This window comes from Terrapene carolina, unplaced genomic scaffold, assembly GCF_002925995.2.
Source record: "Terrapene carolina triunguis isolate 2854851 unplaced genomic scaffold, T_m_triunguis-2.0 Scaffold58, whole genome shotgun sequence".
Lineage (NCBI taxonomy): Eukaryota > Metazoa > Chordata > Testudines > Emydidae > Terrapene > Terrapene triunguis.
The window spans coordinates 79,191,482-79,216,039 of NW_020664409.1; the positions used below are offsets into that span (position 1 = coordinate 79,191,482).

At 47.5% G+C, this 24,558-nt stretch overlaps 1 protein-coding gene across 1 annotated transcript in view; it reads right to left on the minus strand.

The window, feature by feature from the left end:
* RRM2B (ribonucleotide reductase regulatory TP53 inducible subunit M2B) overlaps positions 1–24,558 on the minus strand; it is a 42,195-nt gene that overhangs the window by 8,227 nt on the left and 9,410 nt on the right. Inside the window, exons 2-6 of the mRNA XM_024208949.1 lie at positions 21,926–22,081; positions 19,110–19,226; positions 16,699–16,832; positions 15,564–15,658; positions 10,865–10,998 (exon numbers count right to left, since the gene is read on the minus strand). Coding sequence (XP_024064717.1) covers positions 10,865–10,998; positions 15,564–15,658; positions 16,699–16,832; positions 19,110–19,226; positions 21,926–22,081 — 636 coding nt within the window. The remainder of the gene's footprint in view (positions 1–10,864; positions 10,999–15,563; positions 15,659–16,698; positions 16,833–19,109; positions 19,227–21,925; positions 22,082–24,558) is intronic.

The following is a 24,558-nucleotide window of genomic DNA, read 5'->3' on the forward strand; positions in this document are numbered from 1 at the left end:
TGTGAGGAATATGTATTAAGGTTATAACAACCAACAAGAATGCACTTTTATTTAGAAATCCATGATTAAATCGAGTCTTCCTGACTAGTGATTTAAATCATGATTTAAATCAATTTGATTTAAATCATGATTTAAATCAATTTGATTTAAATCAAATCCACCCTGATGGCAACGTTGATGTAATTGTATTTCTCAAAACTTAAAAGGGCACTCATTTATACTGGACAGAAATCATGTAATCACGTTATAGCATCAGACATTGGAAGTAGATTTGTGAACACTCATGGTTTCAAGATATTTTAATTATCTTTACAGTAACTCCTCACTTAAAGTCGTTCCGATTACCGTTGTTACGTTGCTGATTAATCAGAGAACATGTTAGTTTGAAGTTGCGCGATGCTCCCTTATAACGTTGTTTGGCGGCCGCCTGCTTTGTCCACCGCTTGCAGAAAGAGCAGCCCATTGCAGCTGGCTCGTGGGGGCTTGGAACCAGGGTGGACTGGCAGACCCCCATCAGCTCCCCACTACCCTAAGATCTCTGTGCGGCAGACACCCAGCAGGCTATCAATTGCCGGCAGTTCAGCTGTCCCTCCCCACCACTGCCATGTGCGCCAACTTTTGGCGGTGCCGGTGGGTGCTCAACTCTCCTCTGCCACCGGCACCGACTCCACCCCTGCCCCGCCCCCATTCCAACACCTTCCCCAAAGTCCCCACTCCAACTCTGCCCCCTCCCTGCCCCTATTGGACTCCTCCCCAAATCCCTGCCCCAGCCCCGCCTCTTCCCCGAGCGCGCTGCATTCCCCCTCCTTCCCCCTCCCTCCCATCGCTTGCTGCCGCGAAATAGCTGTTTCGCGGCAGGAAGCGCAGGGAGCTTGGGGGGAAGCGGAGCCACGGGGCGCTCAGGGGAGGAGGTGGAGGCGAGCTGGGGTGGGGGGAGAGGAGACAGCTGCCCACCAATTTTTCCCCGTGGGTGCTTCAGCCCCGGAGTACCCAGGGAGTTGGCGCCTATGGCTCCTGCCCTCTGCCTTGGAGCTGCTCCCAGGAATCTCCTGCTTGCTGTGCAGGGGTGGGGAAAGAGGGGTGCTAATGTCAGGGTGTCCCCCTCACCCCTGCTCCTGCACCCCGCTTACCCCATCTCCATAGAGCAGGGGAAGGACATGACAGGGCTCAGGATGGAGGGAGCTTGCTATCAGCAGTTGTTGTCTCAACTTGCTGATCTATTTAAAAAGGCAATGTACTTAGAGTGGGGTCAGTGTACTTAAAAGGGCAATGCGCATCTCTCTCTCTCTCACACACACACACACACACACACACACACACACACACACACAGAGGGTATGTGTCTCTGTCTCTCATGCTGTCTCCCCTCCCTCCATCTGTGCTGCCTTGTAGAATGTGAGGCTACATTAACAACAACGTGTTAACCCTTGAGAGCTCAGCCGAGTGCTAGTTCATCATTCAGCACTAAGGCATTCCCTGGGAAATATTCCACCCTCTGACTCCACCACCTCAACCAAGCTTCACAATCATCATTGCTGTGTACCAGTATTAAATTATTTGTTTAAAACTTATACTGTGTGTGTGTACATGTGATATATATAGTCTTTTGTCTGGTGAAAAAAATTTCCCTAGAACCTACACCCCCCCCATTTACATTAATTCTTATGGGGAAATTAGAATCGCTTAACATCATTTCGCTTAAAGTCGAATTTTTCAGGAACATAACTACAATGTTAAGCGAGAAGTTACTGTATTAAGATTTTTTCCTCCTCTCACGTGCCCTCCAAGCTCTTGCAGAAAGGAGGAGGTTAATTTAACAAAACAAGTTCCATTACTGAGATCAAATCTAAAACTGAAAAATACTTTTTCATGCAACATGCAGTTAAGTGTGTAGGTCTCGTTGCCACAAGATTTCATCAAGGACATTAAGACTCAAAATAGAAGAGGACTGGATAGAATATGGACAATAAGAAAACCCAGAGTGACAACAGTGAAGATTAAAACAAATCAGCCAACCAAGAGTTTTGGAAAAGTTATAAACCCTCATAAGCCAACCTCGAATGGGCATTAGAAATAAAATTCCCAGAGTAAAATTTCTTTCTTAACTGCCTGCTGCAGGATTTCTTGCACATTCCTTTGGTTCCACAGTTGCTGCCCACTGTCAGAGAGAGAATACTGCACTAGATGGACCACTAGCCTGAGCCAGTCTGGTACTTCCATTATGTTACCTGATATTTTAGTAGGATTTTGGCTAATTTTTAAAATCTGTGGCTCTCCCGCTTAAAAGAGAATGACTGCTTGTGCATTCCCCAAATAACCATGCATTAGGCGGTGCCCACAATCTGTCTAACCAGATTCATCAGAAAACAATTTACATTTTCTTTTCTTTACAGGATTTTATATTGCTGTTTTATCATTTTAGTTTTGTGCTGAGCCTCTCTCAATACAGATGCCTTGTGCATTTTGTACTTTTATTGCAATAACTACCTATTTAGTTACAATTATGCCATTGGAAATTGAACTGGAAAACTGGGGGGGTTTTTGGTGCTGAATGACATGCCACAAAAGGGCAGTTAGACTTATTGTATTTAGCATCCTACATCACATTAACCTGAAAGTGAGTTTTATAGAAAACTTCTGCTGAAAACCACACACATATTGATTGCATGAAAAAGGTTACAATGACTTCTAGGAATAGAAAATGAAAAAGACGGTTACTTACCTTCTGTAACTGTTGTTCTTCGAGATGTGTTGTTCACGTCCATTCCACATTAGGTGTGCGCGCGCCGCGTGCACGAATCGTCGGAAACTTTTTCCCTCAGCGGCTCCCGTCGGGCCCGCAGGGTCCCCCTTCCCGCCAGAGCGGCGCCCCGCCCTTGCGTATATATATCCCTGCCGGCCCGACCCTCCCTCAGTTCCTTCTTGCCGGTGACTCCGACAGAGGGGAAGGAGGGTGGGAAGTGGAATGGACGTGAACAACACATCTCGAAGAACAACAGTTACAGAAGGTAAGTAACCGTCTTTTCTTCTTCGAGTGCTTGTTCACGTCCATTCCACATTAGGTGACTCGCAAGCTTACCGTTGGAGGAGGGTAGGAGTCAAGGAATAATTGATTGCAGCACCGCCCTGCCGACCACTGCATCATCTCTGGTCTGATGGTGGACCGCGTAGTGGGCTGTGAAGGTATGCACTGACGACCAGGTGGCTGCCTTGCAGATCTCCTGGAGCGGGACCTGTGCCAAGAAGGCCGTCGAGGACGCCTGGGCTCTAGTGGAGTGAGCCCTGATCTGAGGAGCAGGCGTGTTGGCGAGCTCGGAGCACGTACGTATGCAATGCACGATCCACGCCGACAGGCGTTGTGTAGAAATAGGCTGGCCCTTCATGCGCTCCGCAACGGCCACGAACAGCTGAGACGACTTACGGAAAGGCCGGGTACGGTCCAGATAAAAAGCCAATGCCCGCCGAACATCCAGGGTGTGTAGGCTGCGATGGCTTGGGTCCGTATGGGGCTTAGGGAAGAATACCGGTAAACAAATGCCCTGCCCCATGTGAAAATTCGTAACCACCTTTGGGAGGAATTTAGGGTGAGGCCTAAGCTGCACCTTATCTTTATAAAAGATGGTATAAGGGGGCTCCGAGGTGAGGGCCCTCAACTCCGACACCCTCCTAGCCGAGGTAATGGCCACGAGGAACGCGACCTTCCATGAAAGGTGCGTGAGGGAGCAAGAGGCCAGGGGTTCAAAGGGCGGCCCCATAAGCTTAGTGAGGACCAGATTGAGGTTCCACGGGGGTATAGGAGGGCGCGAGTAGGGGAACACCCGCTCCAGACCCTTGAGGAATCGGACCACCGTGGGGTTGGAGAACACGGATCTGCCCGACTCCCCAGGGTGGAACGCCGAAATGGCGGCCAGATGCACCTTAATAGAAGCGGGGGCGAGGCCTTGACGCTTGAGGTGCAGCAAGTAGTCGAGAATCAGTGGTATCGAGGCCTGTAAAGGCTGCGAGTGTTGAGGCGCACACCACAAGGAGAAGCGCTTCCACTTGGCCAGGTAGGCTGCCCTCGTGGAGGGTTTCCTACTACCAAGTAGGATTTGCTGGACCTCGTGGGAACACCTGTGCTCCACCCCACTTAGCCAGAGAGTAGCCATGCCGTGAGATGCAGCGATGGCAGGTTCGGGTGGAGTAGGTGACCCCGATCCTGGGTGATGAGGTCGTGATGGAGGGGAAGGGTTATCGGAGCGGCCACGGACAGTTCCAACAGAGTTGTGAACCAGTGTTGGCGTGGCCACGCCGGGGCGATTAGGATGACTGTCACCCTGTCCCTGCGGACCTTTAGGAGGACCCTGTGAATGAGTGGGAACGGGGGAAAGGCGTACTTCAGGCTTCCGCCCCACGGGATTGCAAAGGCGTCCGCCATTGAGCCTGGACTGTGACCCTGGAACGAGCAGAATTGCGGGCACTGGCTGTTGCCCTTGCTGGCAAATAAATCCACCTGGGGAAACCCCCACCTCAGGAAAATAGAACGGAGGATGTCTCGTCTCAGCCTCCACTCGTGCCTGAGGTAGGACCGGCTGAGACGGTTCGCCAGCCCGTTCTGGACCCCGGGGAGATATGCTGCCCGAAGTTATACTGACTGGGCTATGCAGAAGTCCCAGAGGAGGAGAGCCTCGCGACAGAGGGGAGAGGACCGGGACCCGCCCTGCTTGTTTATGTAAAACATAGCGGTAGTGTTGTCTGTCAGAACTGACACGCTGTGTCCTTTTATGGTGGCGTGAAAGGTCTGGCAGGCGAGGCGAACCGCCCTCAGCTCCTTCAGGTTGATGTGGAGCAGCCGTTCCTCCCTGGACCACAAGCCCTGAGTGCGCTGGTCCCCTAGGTGCGCACCCCAACCCAGGTCCGACGCGTCTGTTACTAGCGTCAGAGTCGGTTGTGGGGCGGTGAATGGGACCCCTGCGCAAACCTGCTGTTGGTTGAGCCACCAACGTAGGGCGTTCGACACCCGAGCCGGGATCGTGACGACCATGTCCAAGGGGTCTCTGTTGGGGCGATACACCTGAGCCAACCACAACTGCAGCGGTCGGAGCCTGAGACGGGCGAGCCCGACTACGTGCGTGCACGCTGCCATGTGCCCCAGGAGTTGCAGGCAACATCTGGCCGTGGTCGTAGGGAATCGCTGAATGGAGGTCACGGCCTCCTTGATAGCCAGGAATCGGGATACGGGAAGACTTGCCCGTGCCGCCACCGAGTCCAGGACTGCCCCTATGAAGTCCAGCCTCTGTGTGGGGACTAGCGATGACTTGGGCACATTGACCAACAGACCGAGTTCCCGGAATACTTGCAACGCCAGTGCCACATGGGCGCGGACCTCTGCCTCCGACCGGCCCGCCAGAAGCCAATCGTCCAGGTACGGGTAGACCCGCATCCGTCTTTTTCGAAGAAAGGCGGCTACCACCGACATGCACTTCGTGAAGACACGTGGGGCTGTTGCCAGGCCGAAGGGCAAGACCGTGAACTGGAAATGGCGCTGTTGGACAGTGAAGCGCAGGAAACGCCGATGGGCCGGGCGAATGCCGATGTGAAAATAGGCGTCTTTCATATCGAGGGCAGCGTACCAATCCCCCGGATCCAGGGAAGGAATGATGGTACCAAGGGAGACCATACGGAAACGTGGCTTCTGCAAGTACTTGTTTAGCTTGCGAAGATCCAGGATAGGACGGAGGCCCCCTTTCGCTTTGGGGATGAGGAAGTATCTGGAATAGAACCCTCTTCCTCTGAAGTCCAGAGGAACCTCCTCCACCGCCCCCACCTCGAGGAGGGTCTGTACCTCTTGTATGAGGAGTTGCTCGTGAGAGGGGTCCCTGAAGAGGGACGGGGGTGGTGGGTGGGAGGGAGGGGGCGAGGAGAACTGGAGGGTGTAACCTGATCCCACCGTGCGCAGGACCCAACGGTCTGAAGTTATATGAGACCAGGCACGGAAAAAATGGGATAGGCGGTCCCTGAAACCCAGGGGTGGATCCGGAGAAGAGATGGGTACGCTGTCCTCGATCGCAGCTTCAAAATCCTTGTTTGTTTCCCGGCTGCGTCTTGTTTTGGCCCTGGTTTTGGCCTTGGTTAGGCGTATTGTTGCGCCTACGTCTATTGTCCCTGCCCCGTCTACGGTATGGTTCCTGCCGAGGGCGAGGATGATACTGCCTCTGTGGAGGTTGGGGCTTGAACGGCTTCCTCTGTGTCACAGGGGTGTGCATCCCCAAGGACTTAAGGGTAGCCCGAGAGTCCTTGAGGCTGTGTAGCCTGGCGTCAGTCTGCTCTGAAAATAGGCCCGAACCCTCGAACGGCAGGTCTTGGAGGGTATTTTGAACCTCCGGAGGAAGGCCAGAAGATTGCAGCCATGCAGAGCGTCTCATCACTACACCTGACGCGATTGTTCTAGCGGCTGCGTCGGCAGAGTCAAGTGAGGCCTGTAACGAGGTTTTGGCCACCGCCTTCCCCTCGTCCACTAGGGCCGCAAACTCAGGTTGTGAGCCCTGAGGCAAGGCCTCTTTGAACTTGGACACAGATGCCCATGAGTTAAAGTTATGTCTATTTAGGATCGCTTGCTGGTTTGCTATCCGCAACTGGAGGCCTCCGGACGAATAGACCTTCCTGCCAAATAGGTCTAGTCGTTTTGCCTCCTTGGCCTTGGGTGCTGGGGCCTGCTGGCCATGCCTTTCCCGTTCGTTAACCGCCGAGACGACCAGCGAACATGGGGTCGGATGGGAGAAGAGAAAGTCAAACCCTTTGGACGGGGCAAAGTACTTCCTTTCTACGCCCTTTGCGGTTGGCGCAGAGGAGGCTGGCGTTTGCCATACGGTCTTATAGTTTGCCTGGACCGTTTTTATGAGCGGGAGTGCGATCCTGGAGGGACCCTCTGGGCTCAGAATGTCCACCATCGGGTCCTCCTGCTCAACCGTCTCCTCTGCTTGTAGACCCAAATTGAGGGCCACCCGGCGGAGCAGGTCCTGGTGCGCCCGGTGGTCAATAGGGGGAGGGCCGGATACTGTCGTGCCCGCCACGGCCTCGTCCGGCGAGGAGGAGGAGGTCATGGCTTTTTGAGCGTCCTCGTCCTCCTGTAGCTCCTCCTCGGCGGGGCGGCCCTCCGGGGTGCGCCCCCTGTCCCGAGTCAGGGACGGTGCCGAGCTCGGTGCCGAGTCCGCCCTCTCTGCGCCCGGTGGTCTGGAGACCGTGGCCTCCCTACGGGAGGTAGGGCGGCACCGTGGGGAGCGGGACCGGTCTCCTGAGGGGCCCGATCTCGAGGTTCTAGACGGAGGGCCTTGCTGATGATAGGCCCACGGCGTCCAGAACGGCCACTGTCCAGGATGGCTCCAATGCGGCTGCCAAGAGGCCTCGTGCTCTCTAGCGGCATGCCCTCTGCGGCCATATCTGGAAAGACCTGAGCCCTCTTCCGATGCCAGGGACGGTGACCTAGAGGGCCACGGCGGTGCCGTGGGGCGGTGCCGGTCCGGTGTCGGGGAGCGGTGCCGTCGGGACCGGGACCGTGAGTAGCGGCGTGCCGATCTGGACCTGGAACGGTACCGTTGACCGCGGGACCGGGAGTGGCTGCGGGAGGATGGCCTTGGGAGCCTCGCCATCGAAGCGTCCCGGCGCCTGCTCGAGCCGGGTTGCTGGGGCGGTGCCACGCTCGCATCGGGCCCTGACTGTTTCGTGGCCCGTTGTGCGGCGGGAAGCCGGGAGTCCACCGAGGCGGAGCTCGACCGGGACCGGCGCCGTGAACGGTGCCGAGATGGCGACCGCGACGGGCGCATCATCGCCGGTTTGCCCTTGGATGGCAGTCGCGGCGGAATGTCTGTAGCGCGGAGTGTGCTCTCGGAGGACAATTCAATGAGGTCCTTTGCCGCCTCAAATGTGTCCGGGGTGGAGGGCTGTTCCAACAGTTCCTCCAGCCCATCCTCCGCACTCGACGCGCTCGTCCCGGGGCTCGACGGGCCCTTCGGCACCGGAGCCACTGGTGCCGGGACTTGTACCGGGGCCGTTACGGCCTTGGCCGCACTTGCGGCCTTCGCCGGCGCCGCCTTCTTATGTGGGAAGCGCCCCCGGGCCTTAGGCTGGCCCTTCGACTTGGCCGGCGAAGAAGATCGATGCCGGGCGTGTTCCCGTCTTGGCGGTGCCATGGGCTTAGTCTGCGCCGCCGGTGTCGGGTCGCGGACCGATGCCAGGGCACTCCGCACCGAAGCGGACGGTGCCGCGGAAGAGGAGGGCTGTAACGCCGCCTCCATGAGGAGCTGTCTAAGGAGAAATTCCCTCTCTTTTTTGGTTCTGGGCTTGAAGGCCTTACAAATTTTACAGCGCTCCTTCTGGTGAGCTTCCCCGAGGCAACGGAGACACGACTCGTGCGGGTCGCTCACTGGCATAGGCCTGCAGCACGCGGCACACGCCTTAAAGCCTTGGGCGTGCGGCATGCCCCGCCGCCCAGGGCCGGTGCCGGGGTTGACCAAACCCCTATCACCAAGAGATTTTTGGTCCTTAGAAGAACTAAACAACTACTTAACACTAAAACTCTTAACTGTATTATGAACTGCTAACTATTGCTAATGGCTATGCTAAGGGACACTCTCAGGCGAGAGACAGAGTTGTTCCAACGTCGCCACGGGCGGTAAGAAGGAACTGAGGGAGGGTCGGGCCGGCAGGGATATATATACGCGAGGGCGGGGCGCCGCTCTGGCGGGAAGGGGGACCCTGCGGGCCCGACGGGAGCCGCTGAGGGAAAAAGTTTCCGACGATTCGTGCACGCGGCGCGCGCACACCTAATGTGGAATGGACGTGAACAAGCACTCGAAGAAGAACTGGATCTTATTAGTGGACATGAAGTAGAATTTATTTTCCAAAGCATTAAAGTTGCCTCAAGCCTGAGCCATACATTGCTTTATTTTCCAGTCCTATCATGTACTTCAACAATTCTATCATCATAATATAGCTTCCTTCTAAATTAAAGTAAACGAGAGCTACTGGCTATTTTCCCTTGTGATAGAATCCTTTACCATTTTAAGCCAATGCCAGTAGATTCAATCATTGCTATGTTTATCTTGCAAATTAATCTGTCCTTCAGGTTCTACAGCGCTCCAGATTTTAAACTTGATGTATGTTTTCTAACAGCACCTTAACTGTGCAGGGCCCCGCCCATGAGGAGCCGTCACTACAAGATGGGGTGAGGAGGGACTAGGAGGATACATGTTACTACAGTAGTTACTACTACTACTACTACTACATGTTCAATACCAGAAAGATACTGGCAGGTGCAGCCTTACAAATATATTACAAGCCACTGTACTTTTTAATTTCTTAAGAAATAGTTTAAGTTAAAAAGTGTTCCACACCAACAGTGTCAGTAATACAGAACAGCAGTTGTTCCACTCCACAAGATATATTTACTGTATGTTACTAGAGGAACAAGAATGGGAACAAGGTCAGCCACTTCAGTAGAAATATCCCCTACACTGGACCAAGCACTGCAGAAGGCCCTGTGCAAGTACTGTGTTCTGTACCTGGAGAGAGCTATAGAAAGGGACAAGGCAACCTGTACCATCCACCACCTGAGTGGTAGAAGCCAGTGCAAAGCCAGCTGCATTCATATACACACTAGGACCCTAGGGTGAGCAGGCTGCACCTCCATTGTAAAGCTAGGGGGCACAGGCTGCACTGTAGAATCCCATGTATGTGGCTACCCCTGGCTGGCAGTGCAGTCCAGTACATGTGCACACCTGCTGCTCTCTGCTGGCTATTTGACTTCTGCTGCCTTCAGTGCTGGAAGCTGAGCACTGTGCTGGCTCAAGTCTGCTCTCTCCCATTATTCACCATCACTTTGTTTCTTGTGCCATGTGTCTCCAGTTCATTCCTTGCTCATACTGTGAATTAGGATTTTTTTTCATCTTATTTCTTTTCCTTTTAAGATGATTTAGGTGAATAGCTTTATTCAGGATGTTGATTATTCTTGCCTAGGAACAAGGTGGTATTTAAGCTCTCCTACATTCATTTAACATCTGCCCAGTGGTAATTTATTTCTCAACCCTGTTCCTACGCCCTCTCCCTTAAAACATGTTCTAAAAATAGCCTACTCCCTCACAGGATTTCAGTGCTCCTGCAGTTCCCAGTAATGTCAAGGTTTGCAGACTCAGGGCTACGTGCTGCACTATGGAAGGGTGCCCACCAGCAGAGAGGGCGGGTCTTACTGGTGCTGCCACCATCCACTGCCTGCATAACTGCCTCAGCCGAGCTATGGCTGAACGTGTGAGAGGATACTGTGGGTGTGGCTTAAAGTTAAGGGACAGGTCAACCATTTCTTCCCCCAGTCAAGATGCTGTACCTGTCCACGTGACAAGCTCTGGAAGAATCCTACTATGTATGTCAGGGTAGGCTGGGTTTCAGAGAACTGACTCAGGCCTTTGCCCTCTTCCAGCCCCATCAGCAGTAACGTGTCAAAACAGCTCCGTCTTGCCAGCAACACACCCTCTCTGCCCTGCTGGATTTCCCCTTTCTTCACTGGTGTTTGCACTCCCCCACCTTCTGCATCCACTTACCTGCTTTCTCCCTTTTCCCCAGTGAAAACCCACCTTTTCAGCACCTGACGCAATTCTCTTTTTCCTCTCCCACAGCTGCTGACAGAGGTGGATGAAGTATTGCCCTTATTGGCATGGCTATGAGGCTCTGCTCAAAGTGTGTGTGGGCAGCAGCTCTAGAGGGAGAGGGGAACATGCAGAAAAAATTGTGCCTCTCCCCTCTGGCCTGCGGATTCACTGAGAGCCCAGCCACCCACTACTCTCAGCTAGAAGAACACTCTACCCCCAAACAAATGTAACGTTCCACATATTACCTCATCTCGGCTAATGAGCTCGTTGGAGAATGTCAGTCCAGGCATCAGACCCCTCTTCTTCAGCCAAAATATAGCAGCAAAAGAACCTGAGAAGAAGATCCCTTCCACTGCGGCAAAGGCAACCACTCTCTCCCCTGTTCAATACAATACACTGGAAATTAAGACTCAGAAAAATCAAATTTGCTTCTAGTTTGTCAGGTGTGCAGCTTACATCAGACACATTGATACTGAACAGCACTAAATCATCATCCACTTAGGTACCATATTTATATTTCATCACATAGGATCCCACAGCATGCATGTACATGCACACATCATCATTTACCCACCAATGAAATGCAACCACATTTGGGGTGAAATAGGACAGCTATTAAAAGTGCTCAACACACAACAGTTTAGACCAGGAAGAGAGGAAAAATAGCACATCCAATTGAAAGTAAAAGGGGCATTTCGGAAGGAAGAATTTAATTGCCCAAACTGAAATCTGGTCAGGATATCAGGCCTAATACCCCTGTTCCTCTTAGTAGAAGGTGGTTGTGACTAGTTGACAAGATTGGGAGATGCAGACTTCCTATGTGAGCCTAACCTGTCTGGCTCTCAGGTTCCTACATAAACGGAAAAGTAGTCTCCTACCTGATAGAGGCAAGACAGGATGCAATTCATTAAGATTTGTAAAGTACTCGGCTTTCTACAGCTTCTTCCATCTAGGAAGTTAGAGCATTATTCTTCTGACTCTTGTAAAAATAGCTGAAAATCTTTAATGACCACAAATGATCTGAATCTGTTTTATGCCTTAGCCTAATGACAGCACCTCCCACTGCCTAGTAGCCACTGACTCCACAAAGACTATTGATGTTAACTGCAGAGAAGAGTGCCACCTACTGAATCCCCAAGCACCACTTCCTGCAACATCAGGAGTGCTTCTTGGAGATCTCTCATCCAGGTAATGACTAGCCTAAACCTGTTCAGCCTCTGAGATTTAACAAGTTCACAGCCCAAGGAGTTATAGCTGTGCATGTAAACCCATACACTGAGAGGCTTAAAGGCATTTACCCAGAAAAAAATCTACACAAGTGCAGGAGATTTAGGATAATCTCAAGAGCAAATACAGCAATAATTAATTATTTGTTATGTTCAAAATTCACCAGAACACTTTAATCTTAAAAAGGCCTAATCAGAGCTGAATTAATGGTGAAATCCTATAAGGCACTGTACTTTGACATCCACATTATCAGCAAATGTATTCACAATTAGAGTCATTACAACTAACGCTAAAGGAATTCATAATCACTGGGCTGAGATTTTTGAAGTCTAACACAGAAAATTTTTTAATACATAACTTGGATACAGAAAATTTTGTTTTCCTTGTCTAACTTTTTAGAGGTGCTCACTTATAAATGCTCCATTTTAGGAAATACATTTGCATTTGGTACAATGGAAGTGCAAATATTCCTTTTCTATTACTTAATGCTTATGATGGCCAAACAGGCTAATCTCTTCAGCAGCCATTCATCTGAAATGGTTCCGCTGCCTTTTTAGCACATTAGTTTGCTGTGCAAGAAGAGATTCTTTTAACTGGTCAATTACTTTCAAAAGTTTTCTCTTTCCAACAGTGGAAGCGAAGGAACCAGAAAGACAAACAATGGAAGTGACTTGGGGAGGTCCACCAAGGTCCCTGCAAGGGGAATGCAGAGCAGAGTGATTATGGACTCCCATGAGGAAAGCTCATGATAAGGACAACCTGCACAATTCTAGTAATCAAGCTGCCTTGCAAACCAATCAGTGGAGCGTATAGCGGGTAACAGGCACAACAGAGGTGGAATATTTTTTGTAATGGAGCCATCACCCTGCAACAAGCAATGGGGGAAATGACTAAAGGAAGAGGGTCTACGACGAGTCTTGAATACCCCTTTAATCACAATGTATTTGTAACACATTCTGTGCATTAGCTAGATGGCATGATGACTCAACTTGTTTTCCACATAGGATAGACCCAAACTTTCCTCCTCACATTCCCTTCCAGCCAAAAATATACACCATAATATTCCTCACGGCATTGCTCTCCTAAGATTTAATCATAAAAGTCTTAGCAAGTTCTCTGGAAAGTGTCCCAGGGCAGGGCTCTTTCACTGGAGATCAAATAGCAGCTTGTCTAAATAAGCAAAATAATCTGTGTATCTGCACTATTAAGATCAGTAAAGTCAGTGTAGAAACCTCAGTTGAGGAAGGCCAACTAGACCGTACTGTGTCATGCATAAGAAACCGGAGCTGAGCCCTCAGTCTGGGGTTACCAATTATGCTCTTGTGAGACCTATTAAGTCATCTAGCCCCATCCCCCACCACTGTGAAATTCCTTGCACTACCTCTTCTAGTGCTTCAGCCAGCCTTGTTTTAAGTAAGTCCCAATTATGGAGCTTCCTCTACTTAAAGCAAGCAGTCAGGGCACTGAGTCCTACAGCGTCCCTGCCAGACTGCCAAGGAGAGCAGAAAGCACTTACCTAGGTAGTAGTGGCCTTCATGAAGGGTGTGTACTGGAAGTTAGGAAGGTACACGCTACAATACATCAATATCAGAGAATGGAATCTGCACCTGCCCCTCAACATCAGAGCTATTGTGGTGCAGGCTAGTGAAGTTGTGATCTCTATGGCCTGGCTCTATTAAGTTTAGGCTAGAAATTAGAAGGTTTCTAAACATCTGAAGAATGAGGTTTTGGAACATCTTCCCACTAGGAGTAGTGGGGCAGACAATCCCGCTAGATTCAAGATAGGAATGTAAATAACATATAAAAACAGTAGCCATATAACCGCCTCTGCACCCGGGGTCCCTCCCGGCTGCCGGGACAGACCCCAGGCACAGGACCCTGGGTGTGCTGGGATGCCAGGCGGCAACCAGGATGCCAAGCGCAGGGATACCAGGTGCGCAAGGATGCCAGGTGGCAGCAGAGTCCCGGGCATGCGGGGCGGCGGCTGGGAGGGACCCCGGGCGGAGTTTAATCATTAACAGAAACCGATAAGCATCAAGCTTATTGGTTAACCGGTTAAACTCTTCCATCTCTAATTCAAGATGATAAATTTATGAACAGGATTATATAACAGAGTTGTCTGTGATAGCAGGGGAGGGGACCCTATGATCCAAGAGATCCCTTCCAGTACTATGTCCCCAAATTCACTCCTGCTGCCTCCCATTGCTGCTGCCATCTCTTCTTCACCCCACCTTGGGCCATCCCTTACTTGGCCTCTCTTCCTCACACTCTACGCCCCAGTGCCTTCACGCCCATGTACTCCTCCCCACCAAAGCCCTGCTTCTATAGAAATGCATATTGTATTTTAAAGCATCCTGATGATGTATATAGATAAATATCCAGGTCTCCAGAGGTGCAAGGTCTGTGCATTAAACTCTGGCATCTTTGCCCCCTGTGCCCCACACAGATCATTTTAAGAAAAGGACATTCATTTTTCTACTCCAATGAATGGAATGCAGGTGCCATCTGCTGGTTTATTTAGGGGAAGGTCATATGGAGAAAAGAATTAAAAGACAAATAGCATATTTACTGTATTCCTGTAGTTCACGCAGAAGAAATATACTTGACAACTCTAAAAACATACCAGACAATCCTAAAAAATAAGTGTCTTATAAAGCTAACAATTAAATGCAATACCTGATAGTAAAACCCATATAGCAAAATTTCTTGCTGAATGCCTACTGGCTGGCTCCTGCATACTGAAATATGTAACAAAGTTCTTAATATGCTCATTGGAAATCTCAAATCAGGAGTGTCTATTTCTGAATACGCCTGAAGAAAACATAATGCAGTTGGGCTAATAGGTTCTTTTCACCCCCTAGCAATCACTTTGTATGCAGAAGAAACGACAGGGTCCTGCTGTACTTTGGAATGAACATACTGAGCAGTCAGCTGACAATGTCAGAGCTAATGAAACATCTATGCAACAAACATCTGGCAATGTGTCTGGTAAAAAGTGAAAAAAATGTATAGAAAATACAAGTTGCCTAAGCCACTAAAAGGAAAATAAGGTATAAATAACTATGTTATATCTGGCCAAGGCAACTCTACCAGCAGACTGCAGTAAAGGAAACTGTTCCCCCCACAACTGACATTTGGAACTTGACTAAACAGTTCTCAATAGTCTCACTGAAATATTTTCAGCAAAGCCACCAATAATTGTCTGAATTTTACCAAAGAAAAACCTTACTTGGGATGATCCCTCTTTCCCCCCCAAATACACAACGTAACCTGCACCTCACTTCTTCCCACCCAAAACAAGAGTGTCTATACTAGTGAATCAAACAAGTTCTCGCAGTAAGATGATTTCATTTTTAGTAGGAGGGGAGGGGTGCTTGGACATGCTCACACACCCAGAGTATTATTTGAACCCATGTTAAAGTCATAATTGCCTTTTTATCCCTTATTCATAACACAAGAACCCCCCAGAACTTTTACACCTATGATCCCCACTGGGCCTTGACATTGGCACACGTCATTAGCTCAGGATTAAGATCTACACACTGATCTGAATTTTTCTTTTTTAGACATCACGGTTGGACTTGAAACTCGAGATACACGTAACCCTTAAACTTTGGAGAAATTCTGCTCTGGAATATTGCAGCTCAGACGCAGAAAATTACCCTTTGTTAATCTGAGGCATATATAATGGAATCACCTAATTAAAAAGCTACATACCAAAAGTTGAGTCTCTGTCTGCTATCCACCTCAGGGCCCAATCTGCTTTCTTCTTGACACAAGGCATTGTTTCAATTGCATTAAATAAAAATTCTCTATAGAATGAAACAAAGGTAATATTACAAACACTTATATTAGTACCTAGAGCCCCCAGCTGAGATTGGGACCCCACTGTGCTAGACACTATACAAACACGGAGTAAGAGACAGTCTTTGCCCCAAAGTTTTTACAATCTAACAGACAAAAGCTACAAGGGCAAACAGAGAGAGAGAGGGAAAGTGACTTATCCAAGCTCACACAGCAGGTACATGGCAGAGCCAAGAATAGAACCCAGGTTTCTCAACTACCAAATCAGTATCCTATCCACTAGAGTATGGTGCATCTCACACTATAAGCCAGATAGTGGCCAGTTCCTGCTCAGGGAGACTCCCTTGCAGACCCCACACAGGAGCTGGGCACAATTTCAGCCCCTGTGGAATACAACTCCTGAATCTGGCTAGCACAGCTAACTGTGCTAAGTACCCCCAAAAGTTGTAGGGACATAAGCTTACAAAATGACATAGCAGCCATCTCCCCACCGCCCATGTACCTTGGAGTTCCAGGAGATACTGAGCTTCCCCAGTGCAAGATGCTGCCCTGGAAATGCAGCTCTGCATGACCCTCACTACAGGACCATGTTTCTCCACACATCTGCAGCCACAGACTAACTTTTTGCTATTGTTATTACTGTTAATATTTAAACTAGAGAGACTCTCTTGTTGACATATTAGCAACAAACAAGTTGGATGCAAGTAAAGTGATATAATATTTATTACCAAACCCAGATCAGTAAATAGCATTAAATTCCTAGAACGATCCATAACCAAACTGTTTCAATCTATCAATTATATTGCACTGTACAAATATTAACTAAGCCTCACAACACTCCTGTGTAGTAGGTATTAGTATTACTCCATTTTACAGATGAGGAATACAGACCAGGAAATGTTAAGTGATTTTCCTAAGGTCACCCAGCGAGTCAGTATGGAAAAGAAGGCAGGCGATATTGGCATGTGCTACATGACTAGCCCTCTAGACTGCACAGCCAGTACTGAGGTAATATGTTCAATAGCTTTGTGACAACTTTGAGAATTACCGTTTCTTGGGATTTTTGATGTAAGTGTCTATTAGCAAACTGTACATCTCCGAGTGAACATTCTCAATTAGAATCTGAAATCCATAGAAACAACGAGCCTCTGGGATTTGCACTTCCTGGCTGAATCGCTCCACCTACCAAGAAAAGTGCCAGTTAGGATATTAGCACTACCTGAGAGAATATTTTCAAGCCCTGAGATGAACAAAAACAACCTCCCTGCCATGGAGAAAGGATGGGGGCAGTTGGATTGAAACATTTCACAAACATGCATGCAAATAGCTAGCAGATTGTGGAATTATTCTTTGAGAGAGAAAGTGAAGTAAAGCTGCTGTATATATAGCTTATAAAACTGTAATCAAGAGGTATGCTGTATATGTACTGAAAGTATACAGCAGAGTACTGCAACACTGAAAACTTCACATTACACAAACACTCAGGATTTTGGTTTGATATTAAATAAAATGAACCTCAGTACTTCACAAAATCTCTATGTCATAGAGAATGTGTGTCTCCTTCTCCAACCTCACCCCATACTATAATGTATTCCCTAGATGTGTGCCCAGAAGTTATACATGCACAAGGTCCAGGATGGGCCATTTTCAGGCCTACACCACTGATGGTTTACGGTCGGATATCTTGCAGCCCAGCGTGACTACAAATGGCAAATCCATATCATCAGAAAGGGGAGATCCATCACTTCCTTGTAGATCTGGTAGATTCAGAGATATCCCCAACAAGTCACCTTAGTAAACACAGGTCCTTAGAATCGGTTTTACTGAGATAAGGAACACTGGCCAGGACATGGTAGTATCCCCTATATTCTTTTAAAAGTGCTATGCTAGGGAGAGATAGTATGATTTTAACCAACTCAAAGAGAAACACTGATGACACCACTGAAGAAGTTCACTCCCATCTTCCATTCCTAAAGAGCCAAAAACGAACACAGTCCACTGGAAGGGAGGACTTAAAGATTGTTTCCAGGAACGGAGTGGCTGGAATCCTTCAGACTATACAGGTCTGAGCCTTGTGACGTTTCACTCCATATTCTTTATGAAAATATCCTTATGATATGAATATGACACAACTGAGATATACTTTATGCAAGATGGGTCTTGTAAGATATCATTGGAAAGGTTATAATTTACTGAATGTGATTATCCAATTTGTATGCCTGTATCATTTCTGTATCTGAAGTTAGGAATATTGACTATGTATCTGTATTTCAATTATGCTACTTTGGGTGACGCCCACTGCTAACACTTCAGGAACAAAAATGGAAAAGCCAGACAGGGCAGTGGCCCATCAGCGAGGACAATGGACTGTGAAAAGGTTTGGCCTTCCTGCGGACCCTCCATACTGTCACTGACTCATGGACGCTGTGATACTACAAAGTCAGGTGGTCTTGTCACCTGATACTAAACATTACCTGGGACTTCTTGTAGCTTTCCACTGGATGGGAACGGGGGTCAAGTTTGGGAAACAAAGGATTTCCGCCTTATGTAAATCCTATTTAAGGGTGGGGAGGAAGGCAAACTGGACTCCTCCTCTCCATGATGTCTGCTCAAGAAGAAAGACTGCTAAAGCCACCTGAAGGGAAGGCAGGGGGGGTGTCCAGACTGAGACAGGGGTCCAGTCTGAAAAGGAATATAGCTGGAACTCTGAACCACAGAAACTTTGCAACCTGCCTAAAATAACATCATAACATTTTGGGTGAGAATTTACATTGTGTAACCTGTTTCTTAAGTATATTGAGCTTAGGCTGCCTACTTTGCTTTATTTGGTCAGTACTCTGCTTTATTCTGTTATCTCTTATAGTCACTTAAAATTCACCTTTTGTAGTTAATAAACTTATTGCTTGTTTGTAATATAACCCAGTTTATGTAATTTCTAACTGGGAGGGCAAGAAGTTGTGCATATCTTCCTCCACATTGAGGGAGGCGGCAAATTTCATAAAACCTTTGTGTTTGTACCCCTTAAAAAGACTGGGCACCAGAGCGTTGGAGCAAGCCCCTCAGGCTGAATCTTTCCAGAGCGGATCGCTGTCTCTCTGCAGCTGGGTGTGGCCCTGCTTGTGTGCTTGGCTGGAAGAGGCTTGTGAGCCTAACCCAGCAAGGCCAAGTAAAGGGGACCCTGGCTGGCAGAATAGGCTGACTCAGTGGCATCCCAGCACATCAGGTGACACTCCAACGGGCCCAAACCCGTCACAGGCCTAATTTGTCTTAAATATTGGCCCAGGGAGAACAGGTTGCTCAGATGTCTAAGCAAAACAGATTATGTGGAGGAGAGAAAATGCAACTAGTAAATATAATCAAGTGACTCTTTATTGTTAAGTCAAAATTAAAATGAAGAGTCTTTGCTAGCCAAATGAATGGTAACTCATGAGAAATGGGCTCATTGTAAAGATGCCTTACCAAATTTTCATTTACAATTCCATCGCTGGCTGCAAAAAAAGCCAGGACATGAGAGATGAAGTATTTTTCTTCTGATTTCAGCTTGTTCCAGTGAGGAAAGTCCTTTGATAAATCAACCTTATGGTAAAAAAAGAAAGAAAAATACAATATTATTGTCTTTTAATGTTGATAACTCACGAAGAAAAATAGAAGAAGCTTAAGCAAATCAGTGATGCTGGAAGTTATTTGAGACCAAACTTGAAAATGTTTAGAGAATTTTATTACATTTGTAATTGAATTTAAAATCAAACACAGTGAAAGCAATGAAGTACAGTAGTGTATCTGCCACCATGACGTAATTTAATTGCTTTTCAGCTTATAAATGACACCCCTCCCCCACCCCACACAAATACAGATCTTTGGAAACTCTGAGAGAATATGCACACCATTTAGAGTCACTAGAATGACCACTAGATGTCTGATACTATAGTGTGTCCGCAAAGATATTTCTAATGGCAGAGTAGAATAATTTACTTTTACATAGCGCCCTTCATCAGTCTGTGAAGGACTTTAGGATGAAAGACACTATAGAAATGGAAAATGACTTTATATATTGAACCACACAACACTGTAAATGCAAAAACTTTTCCACACTGTAAAGTGGCAAGATTTGAAAACCTCAATGTGTGTCAAAAAACAGAGATCCTTTCCAATGTGTCTTTAATGATACTTGCAATTAAAGACAGCATTTTGTAACGAGCCTTTAAAATGAAAAGGATTTTCTTTATGTGACATCTAATTTCTCCCACAAGACTACTGTTGGACAATAAGAAAGCATTACATATCTACTCTTCTATAAGACTGTGAATTCTGGCTGGGGTAGCTCTCCTGACTCCTAAACTGTGGGCCTTGTCCACTGGACCATAATACTCCCTAAGACACCTCAATGCACACTGGCAGAGGGCCCACCACACTGCAACGCATATCAGGCCTGACACACTCACTAACCCCATCACGGTGTGATCATAATATGCATCTAAAAAGGTGTCTTGTAAGGTATAATATTTAAACTGATCATATGCCAGTCCTGAAAAATCATTGCATGATGTATGTATGGGTTGTGTACAACGAGTTACATATGTGTACACTTAAAATGTGTTTGGAAGGCAGTGTACAAACCCTGCCTGCCCTAGATAAAAAAATGTCCATTTACCTGTCTGACCCGCTTGATTACAGGCAGAGGACAATAAGAGCACATTTACACATAAGGTAAACAAAGCTATCAAGCTAACAACAACGGAGGAGAGAGTTTAGTGAGCAGGCCAGGGGACAGACTCTGCATCCCAGAAAGACTTCCTGGCTCTTGAGACAGAGACAATGGACTTCAGGAAATATAAGGGTAACAAAAAGCCATTAATCCCTCACGTAAGGGACAAGAGACCAAGCATGTTTTATTTTTGTTTTGTCTGCAATCATACCTGTCTTTTTCTCTTGCTTAGTATCATAGAATCATAGGGTTAGAAGGAACCACAAGAGTCATCTAGTCTAACCCCCGGCCAAGATGCATGATTTGTTGTGTCTAAACCATCCAAGACAGATGGATATCCAGCCTGCTTTTGAAAACCTCCAGTGAAGAAGCTTCTACAACCTCCTGAGGCAGTCTGTTCCATTGCCCTACTGTTCTTTACACTTAGGAAGTTTTTCCTGAGATTTAATCTAAATCTGCTATGCTGTAGTTTGAACCCATTGCCTGTTGTCCTGCCCTCTGTGGCAAAAGAGAACAACTTTTCTCCATACTTTTTGTGGCAGCCTTTCAAGTATCTGAAGACCACTCTCATATTCCTCCCTTAATCTCTTTTCCAAACTAAACATACCCATGTCCATTCAGCCTTTGTGCGTATGGCTTGCATTCCTTTGAACATCCCCTTGATCATCTTTGTTGCTGGCCTCTGGATCCTTTCCAGTTTCTCTACATCCTTTCTATACATTGATGACCAAAACTGGACACAGTACTCCAGCTGAGGCCTAACCAGCGCTGAGCAGAGTGGAACTATCACCTCCCATGACTTGCACTCTATGCCTCTGTTAATGCAACCTAAAACTGCATTTGCTTTTTTTGCAAGAGCATCTCATTTCTGATTCATGTTGAGGCTGTGATCCACCACAACTTCCAGCTCCTTCTCAGCAGTGCTGCTGCCAAGCCAGTTTTCCCCCATTCTGTATTTATGCATTTGTTTTTTCTTCCCCAAGTGCAGCACCTTACATTTGCCTTTGTTGTTTATAGCCCAGTTCTCCAATTTATCAAGATACTTCTGAATTTTAGCTCTATCCTCCAAAGTATTGGCAACCCCCTCCCGCCCTACCAAACTTTGTCTCATCTGCAAACTTGATCAGTATGCTCTCTCTACCTATATCCAAGTCATTAATAAATATGTTCAACAACACTGGACCCATAGCAGATCCCTGTGAACCCCACTTGAATCACTTACATCTCTGTTCTTTACTAATAAACTCATTCTTGTTTTATTACAAAACCATATCAGTGGTGTATGTTAAAGTGAAGTGTGAGTCTTCAGATAACCTAACAGGCTGGCGTGTACACTCTCTCTTTGAAGGCAGCGAACTTAATAATTTCTGTGAGCATCACAGTGAGACGTCTCTGGGGTTCACTAACTGTTAACTGCATGGGCAAGGTTTAGACCAGCAGAGTCTCAAGGACAGACTGGAGTGACAGGGAGTTGACAATCTAATCTCCAACAAGGCTGAGACTTGCTGAGGCAGAGAGATCACACCGTGGCTTACAATTCTGAGTGTCCCGAACAGAACATCACACTCACCTCTTCTGCTGTCCAGAAGGAAGCTTGTGCCTTTTTATACATGTTCCATATATCCGGGTATTGGAGTGGGAAGATGACAAATCTACGAGGATTTTTTCTGAGAAGAGGCTCTTCATTTGGTTTAAAGTCATTTTCAATAGCATCTGAAGAGAAACCCTAAAGAAAAAGCAATGTCATTTCAGAGGATTGTTTCCCCGTTATTACTCCACCACTTACTTCCTTTTTACAATTCAACTTAGGAAAGAAAAAAAAATTTCTTTGAATTAAACCACTGAGATATGCACATGCCTGAACCAAGTAACCGCAGGATCTTCTGCTGTAACCCTTGCTCTTCCGTCCGCCATCTCTATTATTGCTTGCCATAGCTTATTGCTTTGTCTTTCTGCCTGGCTCTACCTAGAACAATTTTGAGTGCTATAAATTAATAAGTACCACCACCAGAAGTTTGCCTTGTACTAGGCAATGTACAAAGAATGTCTGATTTTTCACTGCAAAAAAGTCTCTGTGCAGTATGATGGAGAAACCCAACTTGCATTTTCAAGATTCATGGAGCAAACAACATTGAACTGAATGCACATACACATGCAAGCTCACATAACCCACTACCAGTTTGTGTCTCGCACAGTTACTCAGGGCTTGTCCACGCAGGGATGTTACACCTGATTAGCTCTGGTTTGCTCCCATTAAAGTCCTTATGTCCACACATACTGTTTTTAAGTACATTATTCGGCGTCTCAGATTGCAGTAGTTAACCCTGTTTGGAACAGGAAAAAAACTTTACATTGAGGTTCCCCTCCCCCCACCACTTTAGAGTTTGTGTGGATGCATTCCTAACTACTCCAATTCTGGCAGTCCTCCCACTGCTACCAGACTGCAATGCTTTATACCTGCATCAACCTGTCTGTGTACCTGTGTGCCTTCGACTGCTCAGATTTCATCTTCACTGGACGTCATCCTCCTATTTAAATGCTGATGAGTAGCCAGGTGTGCCCCTGTTTGATTCCAGGAAGTAGTGAGTTCACGCTCCCAGGCTCACATTCCCATTATAACAGTCATGTACCTTGGTACTTTTGCGTGGACCCTGCAGAGCTCCTGGACTTGACTGCCCTCTTTGGAGAGCTGCACATCCAGTTCTATCTGCATAGGAGTCACCAGAATGCAAACATCTAAAAGCCATTGTCAAAGCAAATGACTGCGAGGGACACTCCCAGACTTGGTTCCAGTGCCATATCAAAGCAAAGGAGTACTGGCAAAAGTACCTGAAGACAAGGGACAAGAACAGGACCACTGGTAATGCTCCTACCACCTTGCCCATACTATGAGTCACTGGACACCTGACCCAGAGGATTTGGATATTATACAAGAACCCCATATGGACAGCCACCCTGAAACTGCTGTGGTGGAGAACTCTACCAGGAAGTATTACATAGTGTAACAGAATAAAACTGTACAGGGGGATTTAAACAACATTTTCTGGTACTGGCTGTCCACTACAATGTTGAAGGTCAGCCTGCTCAACCTTTAAACGCTGCCCTGCCCCACTCAAAATGGCACCCACAACAGAGACTTAAAGCTATAAAGTTTTATTTCCCTGAAGTATAAAATCCCACAATCATCAGTATCACAGGGATCAAAAAAGATCTCAAACACATTGCATGGCAAGCACATTTACAGTAGCAGCAGATACAGGAACCAACGAAGCAGCAGAAATTTTACTTTGCATCATAGTTTTACCAATGCACTGAGATTTAGGTGTGATGGGTTGGACCCCCCCTTTTGTGGTGCCACCTGCTGTGCTGGGGTCCCAATGAGCCTGCCCGTTCCACCAGCCTGGGCTCCTTCACCCTGTCTTACTGCACACACATGTAGTAACACACCCAGCTGTAGAATCACACAGTCTGCAATCAGTTCTGTGTGGGAAGACCCAGCTCGGGGAATTGACCAGCACTCTGGTGCACACACCCTCTGGAATGTGAACCCAAAATTATATTGTCTCGCGCTGTATAGAGATTGATATAACATAAGCTCATGAAATTCACCCCCTCCCTTAAGGTGGAGGAAGATATGCAAGCTTTCCCCCCCTCCCATCATGAATTGCACAAACTGGGTTTTGGAATAAACAAAAAACAAGTTTATTATCTACAAAAGATAAATGTTAAGTGATTATAAGGGATGGAAAACAGATTAAAGCAGATTACTGAGCGAATAAAACAAACACGCAAACTAAGCCTAATACGCTCAGGCCTTGTCTACATTGGCAAGTTTCTGTGAAGTAAAGCAGCTTTCTGTGTTGTAATTCCTGAGATGTACACACTACCAAGCCACTTGTGCGCAGAAACAGCACTGTAAAAATACCACCCCGACAAGAGGCGTACAGCTTTCTGCGCCAGGGCTACAGAGCTGCGGTGCCAGAGTAGACACCCTGGTCGGTTACAGCGCTGCGATTGGCCTCCGGGAGGTGTCCCACATTGCTTGTTCTTGCCTCTTTGGTCATTGGTTTGAACTCTACTGCCCTGCCCTCAGGTGACCAACCGTCATCCTCACCCCGTAAATTCCTTGGGAATTTTGAAAGTCCCCTTCCTGTTTGCTCGGTGATGCGTGCAATGGTCTCAGAGCATCGTTCCAGGTGGCCA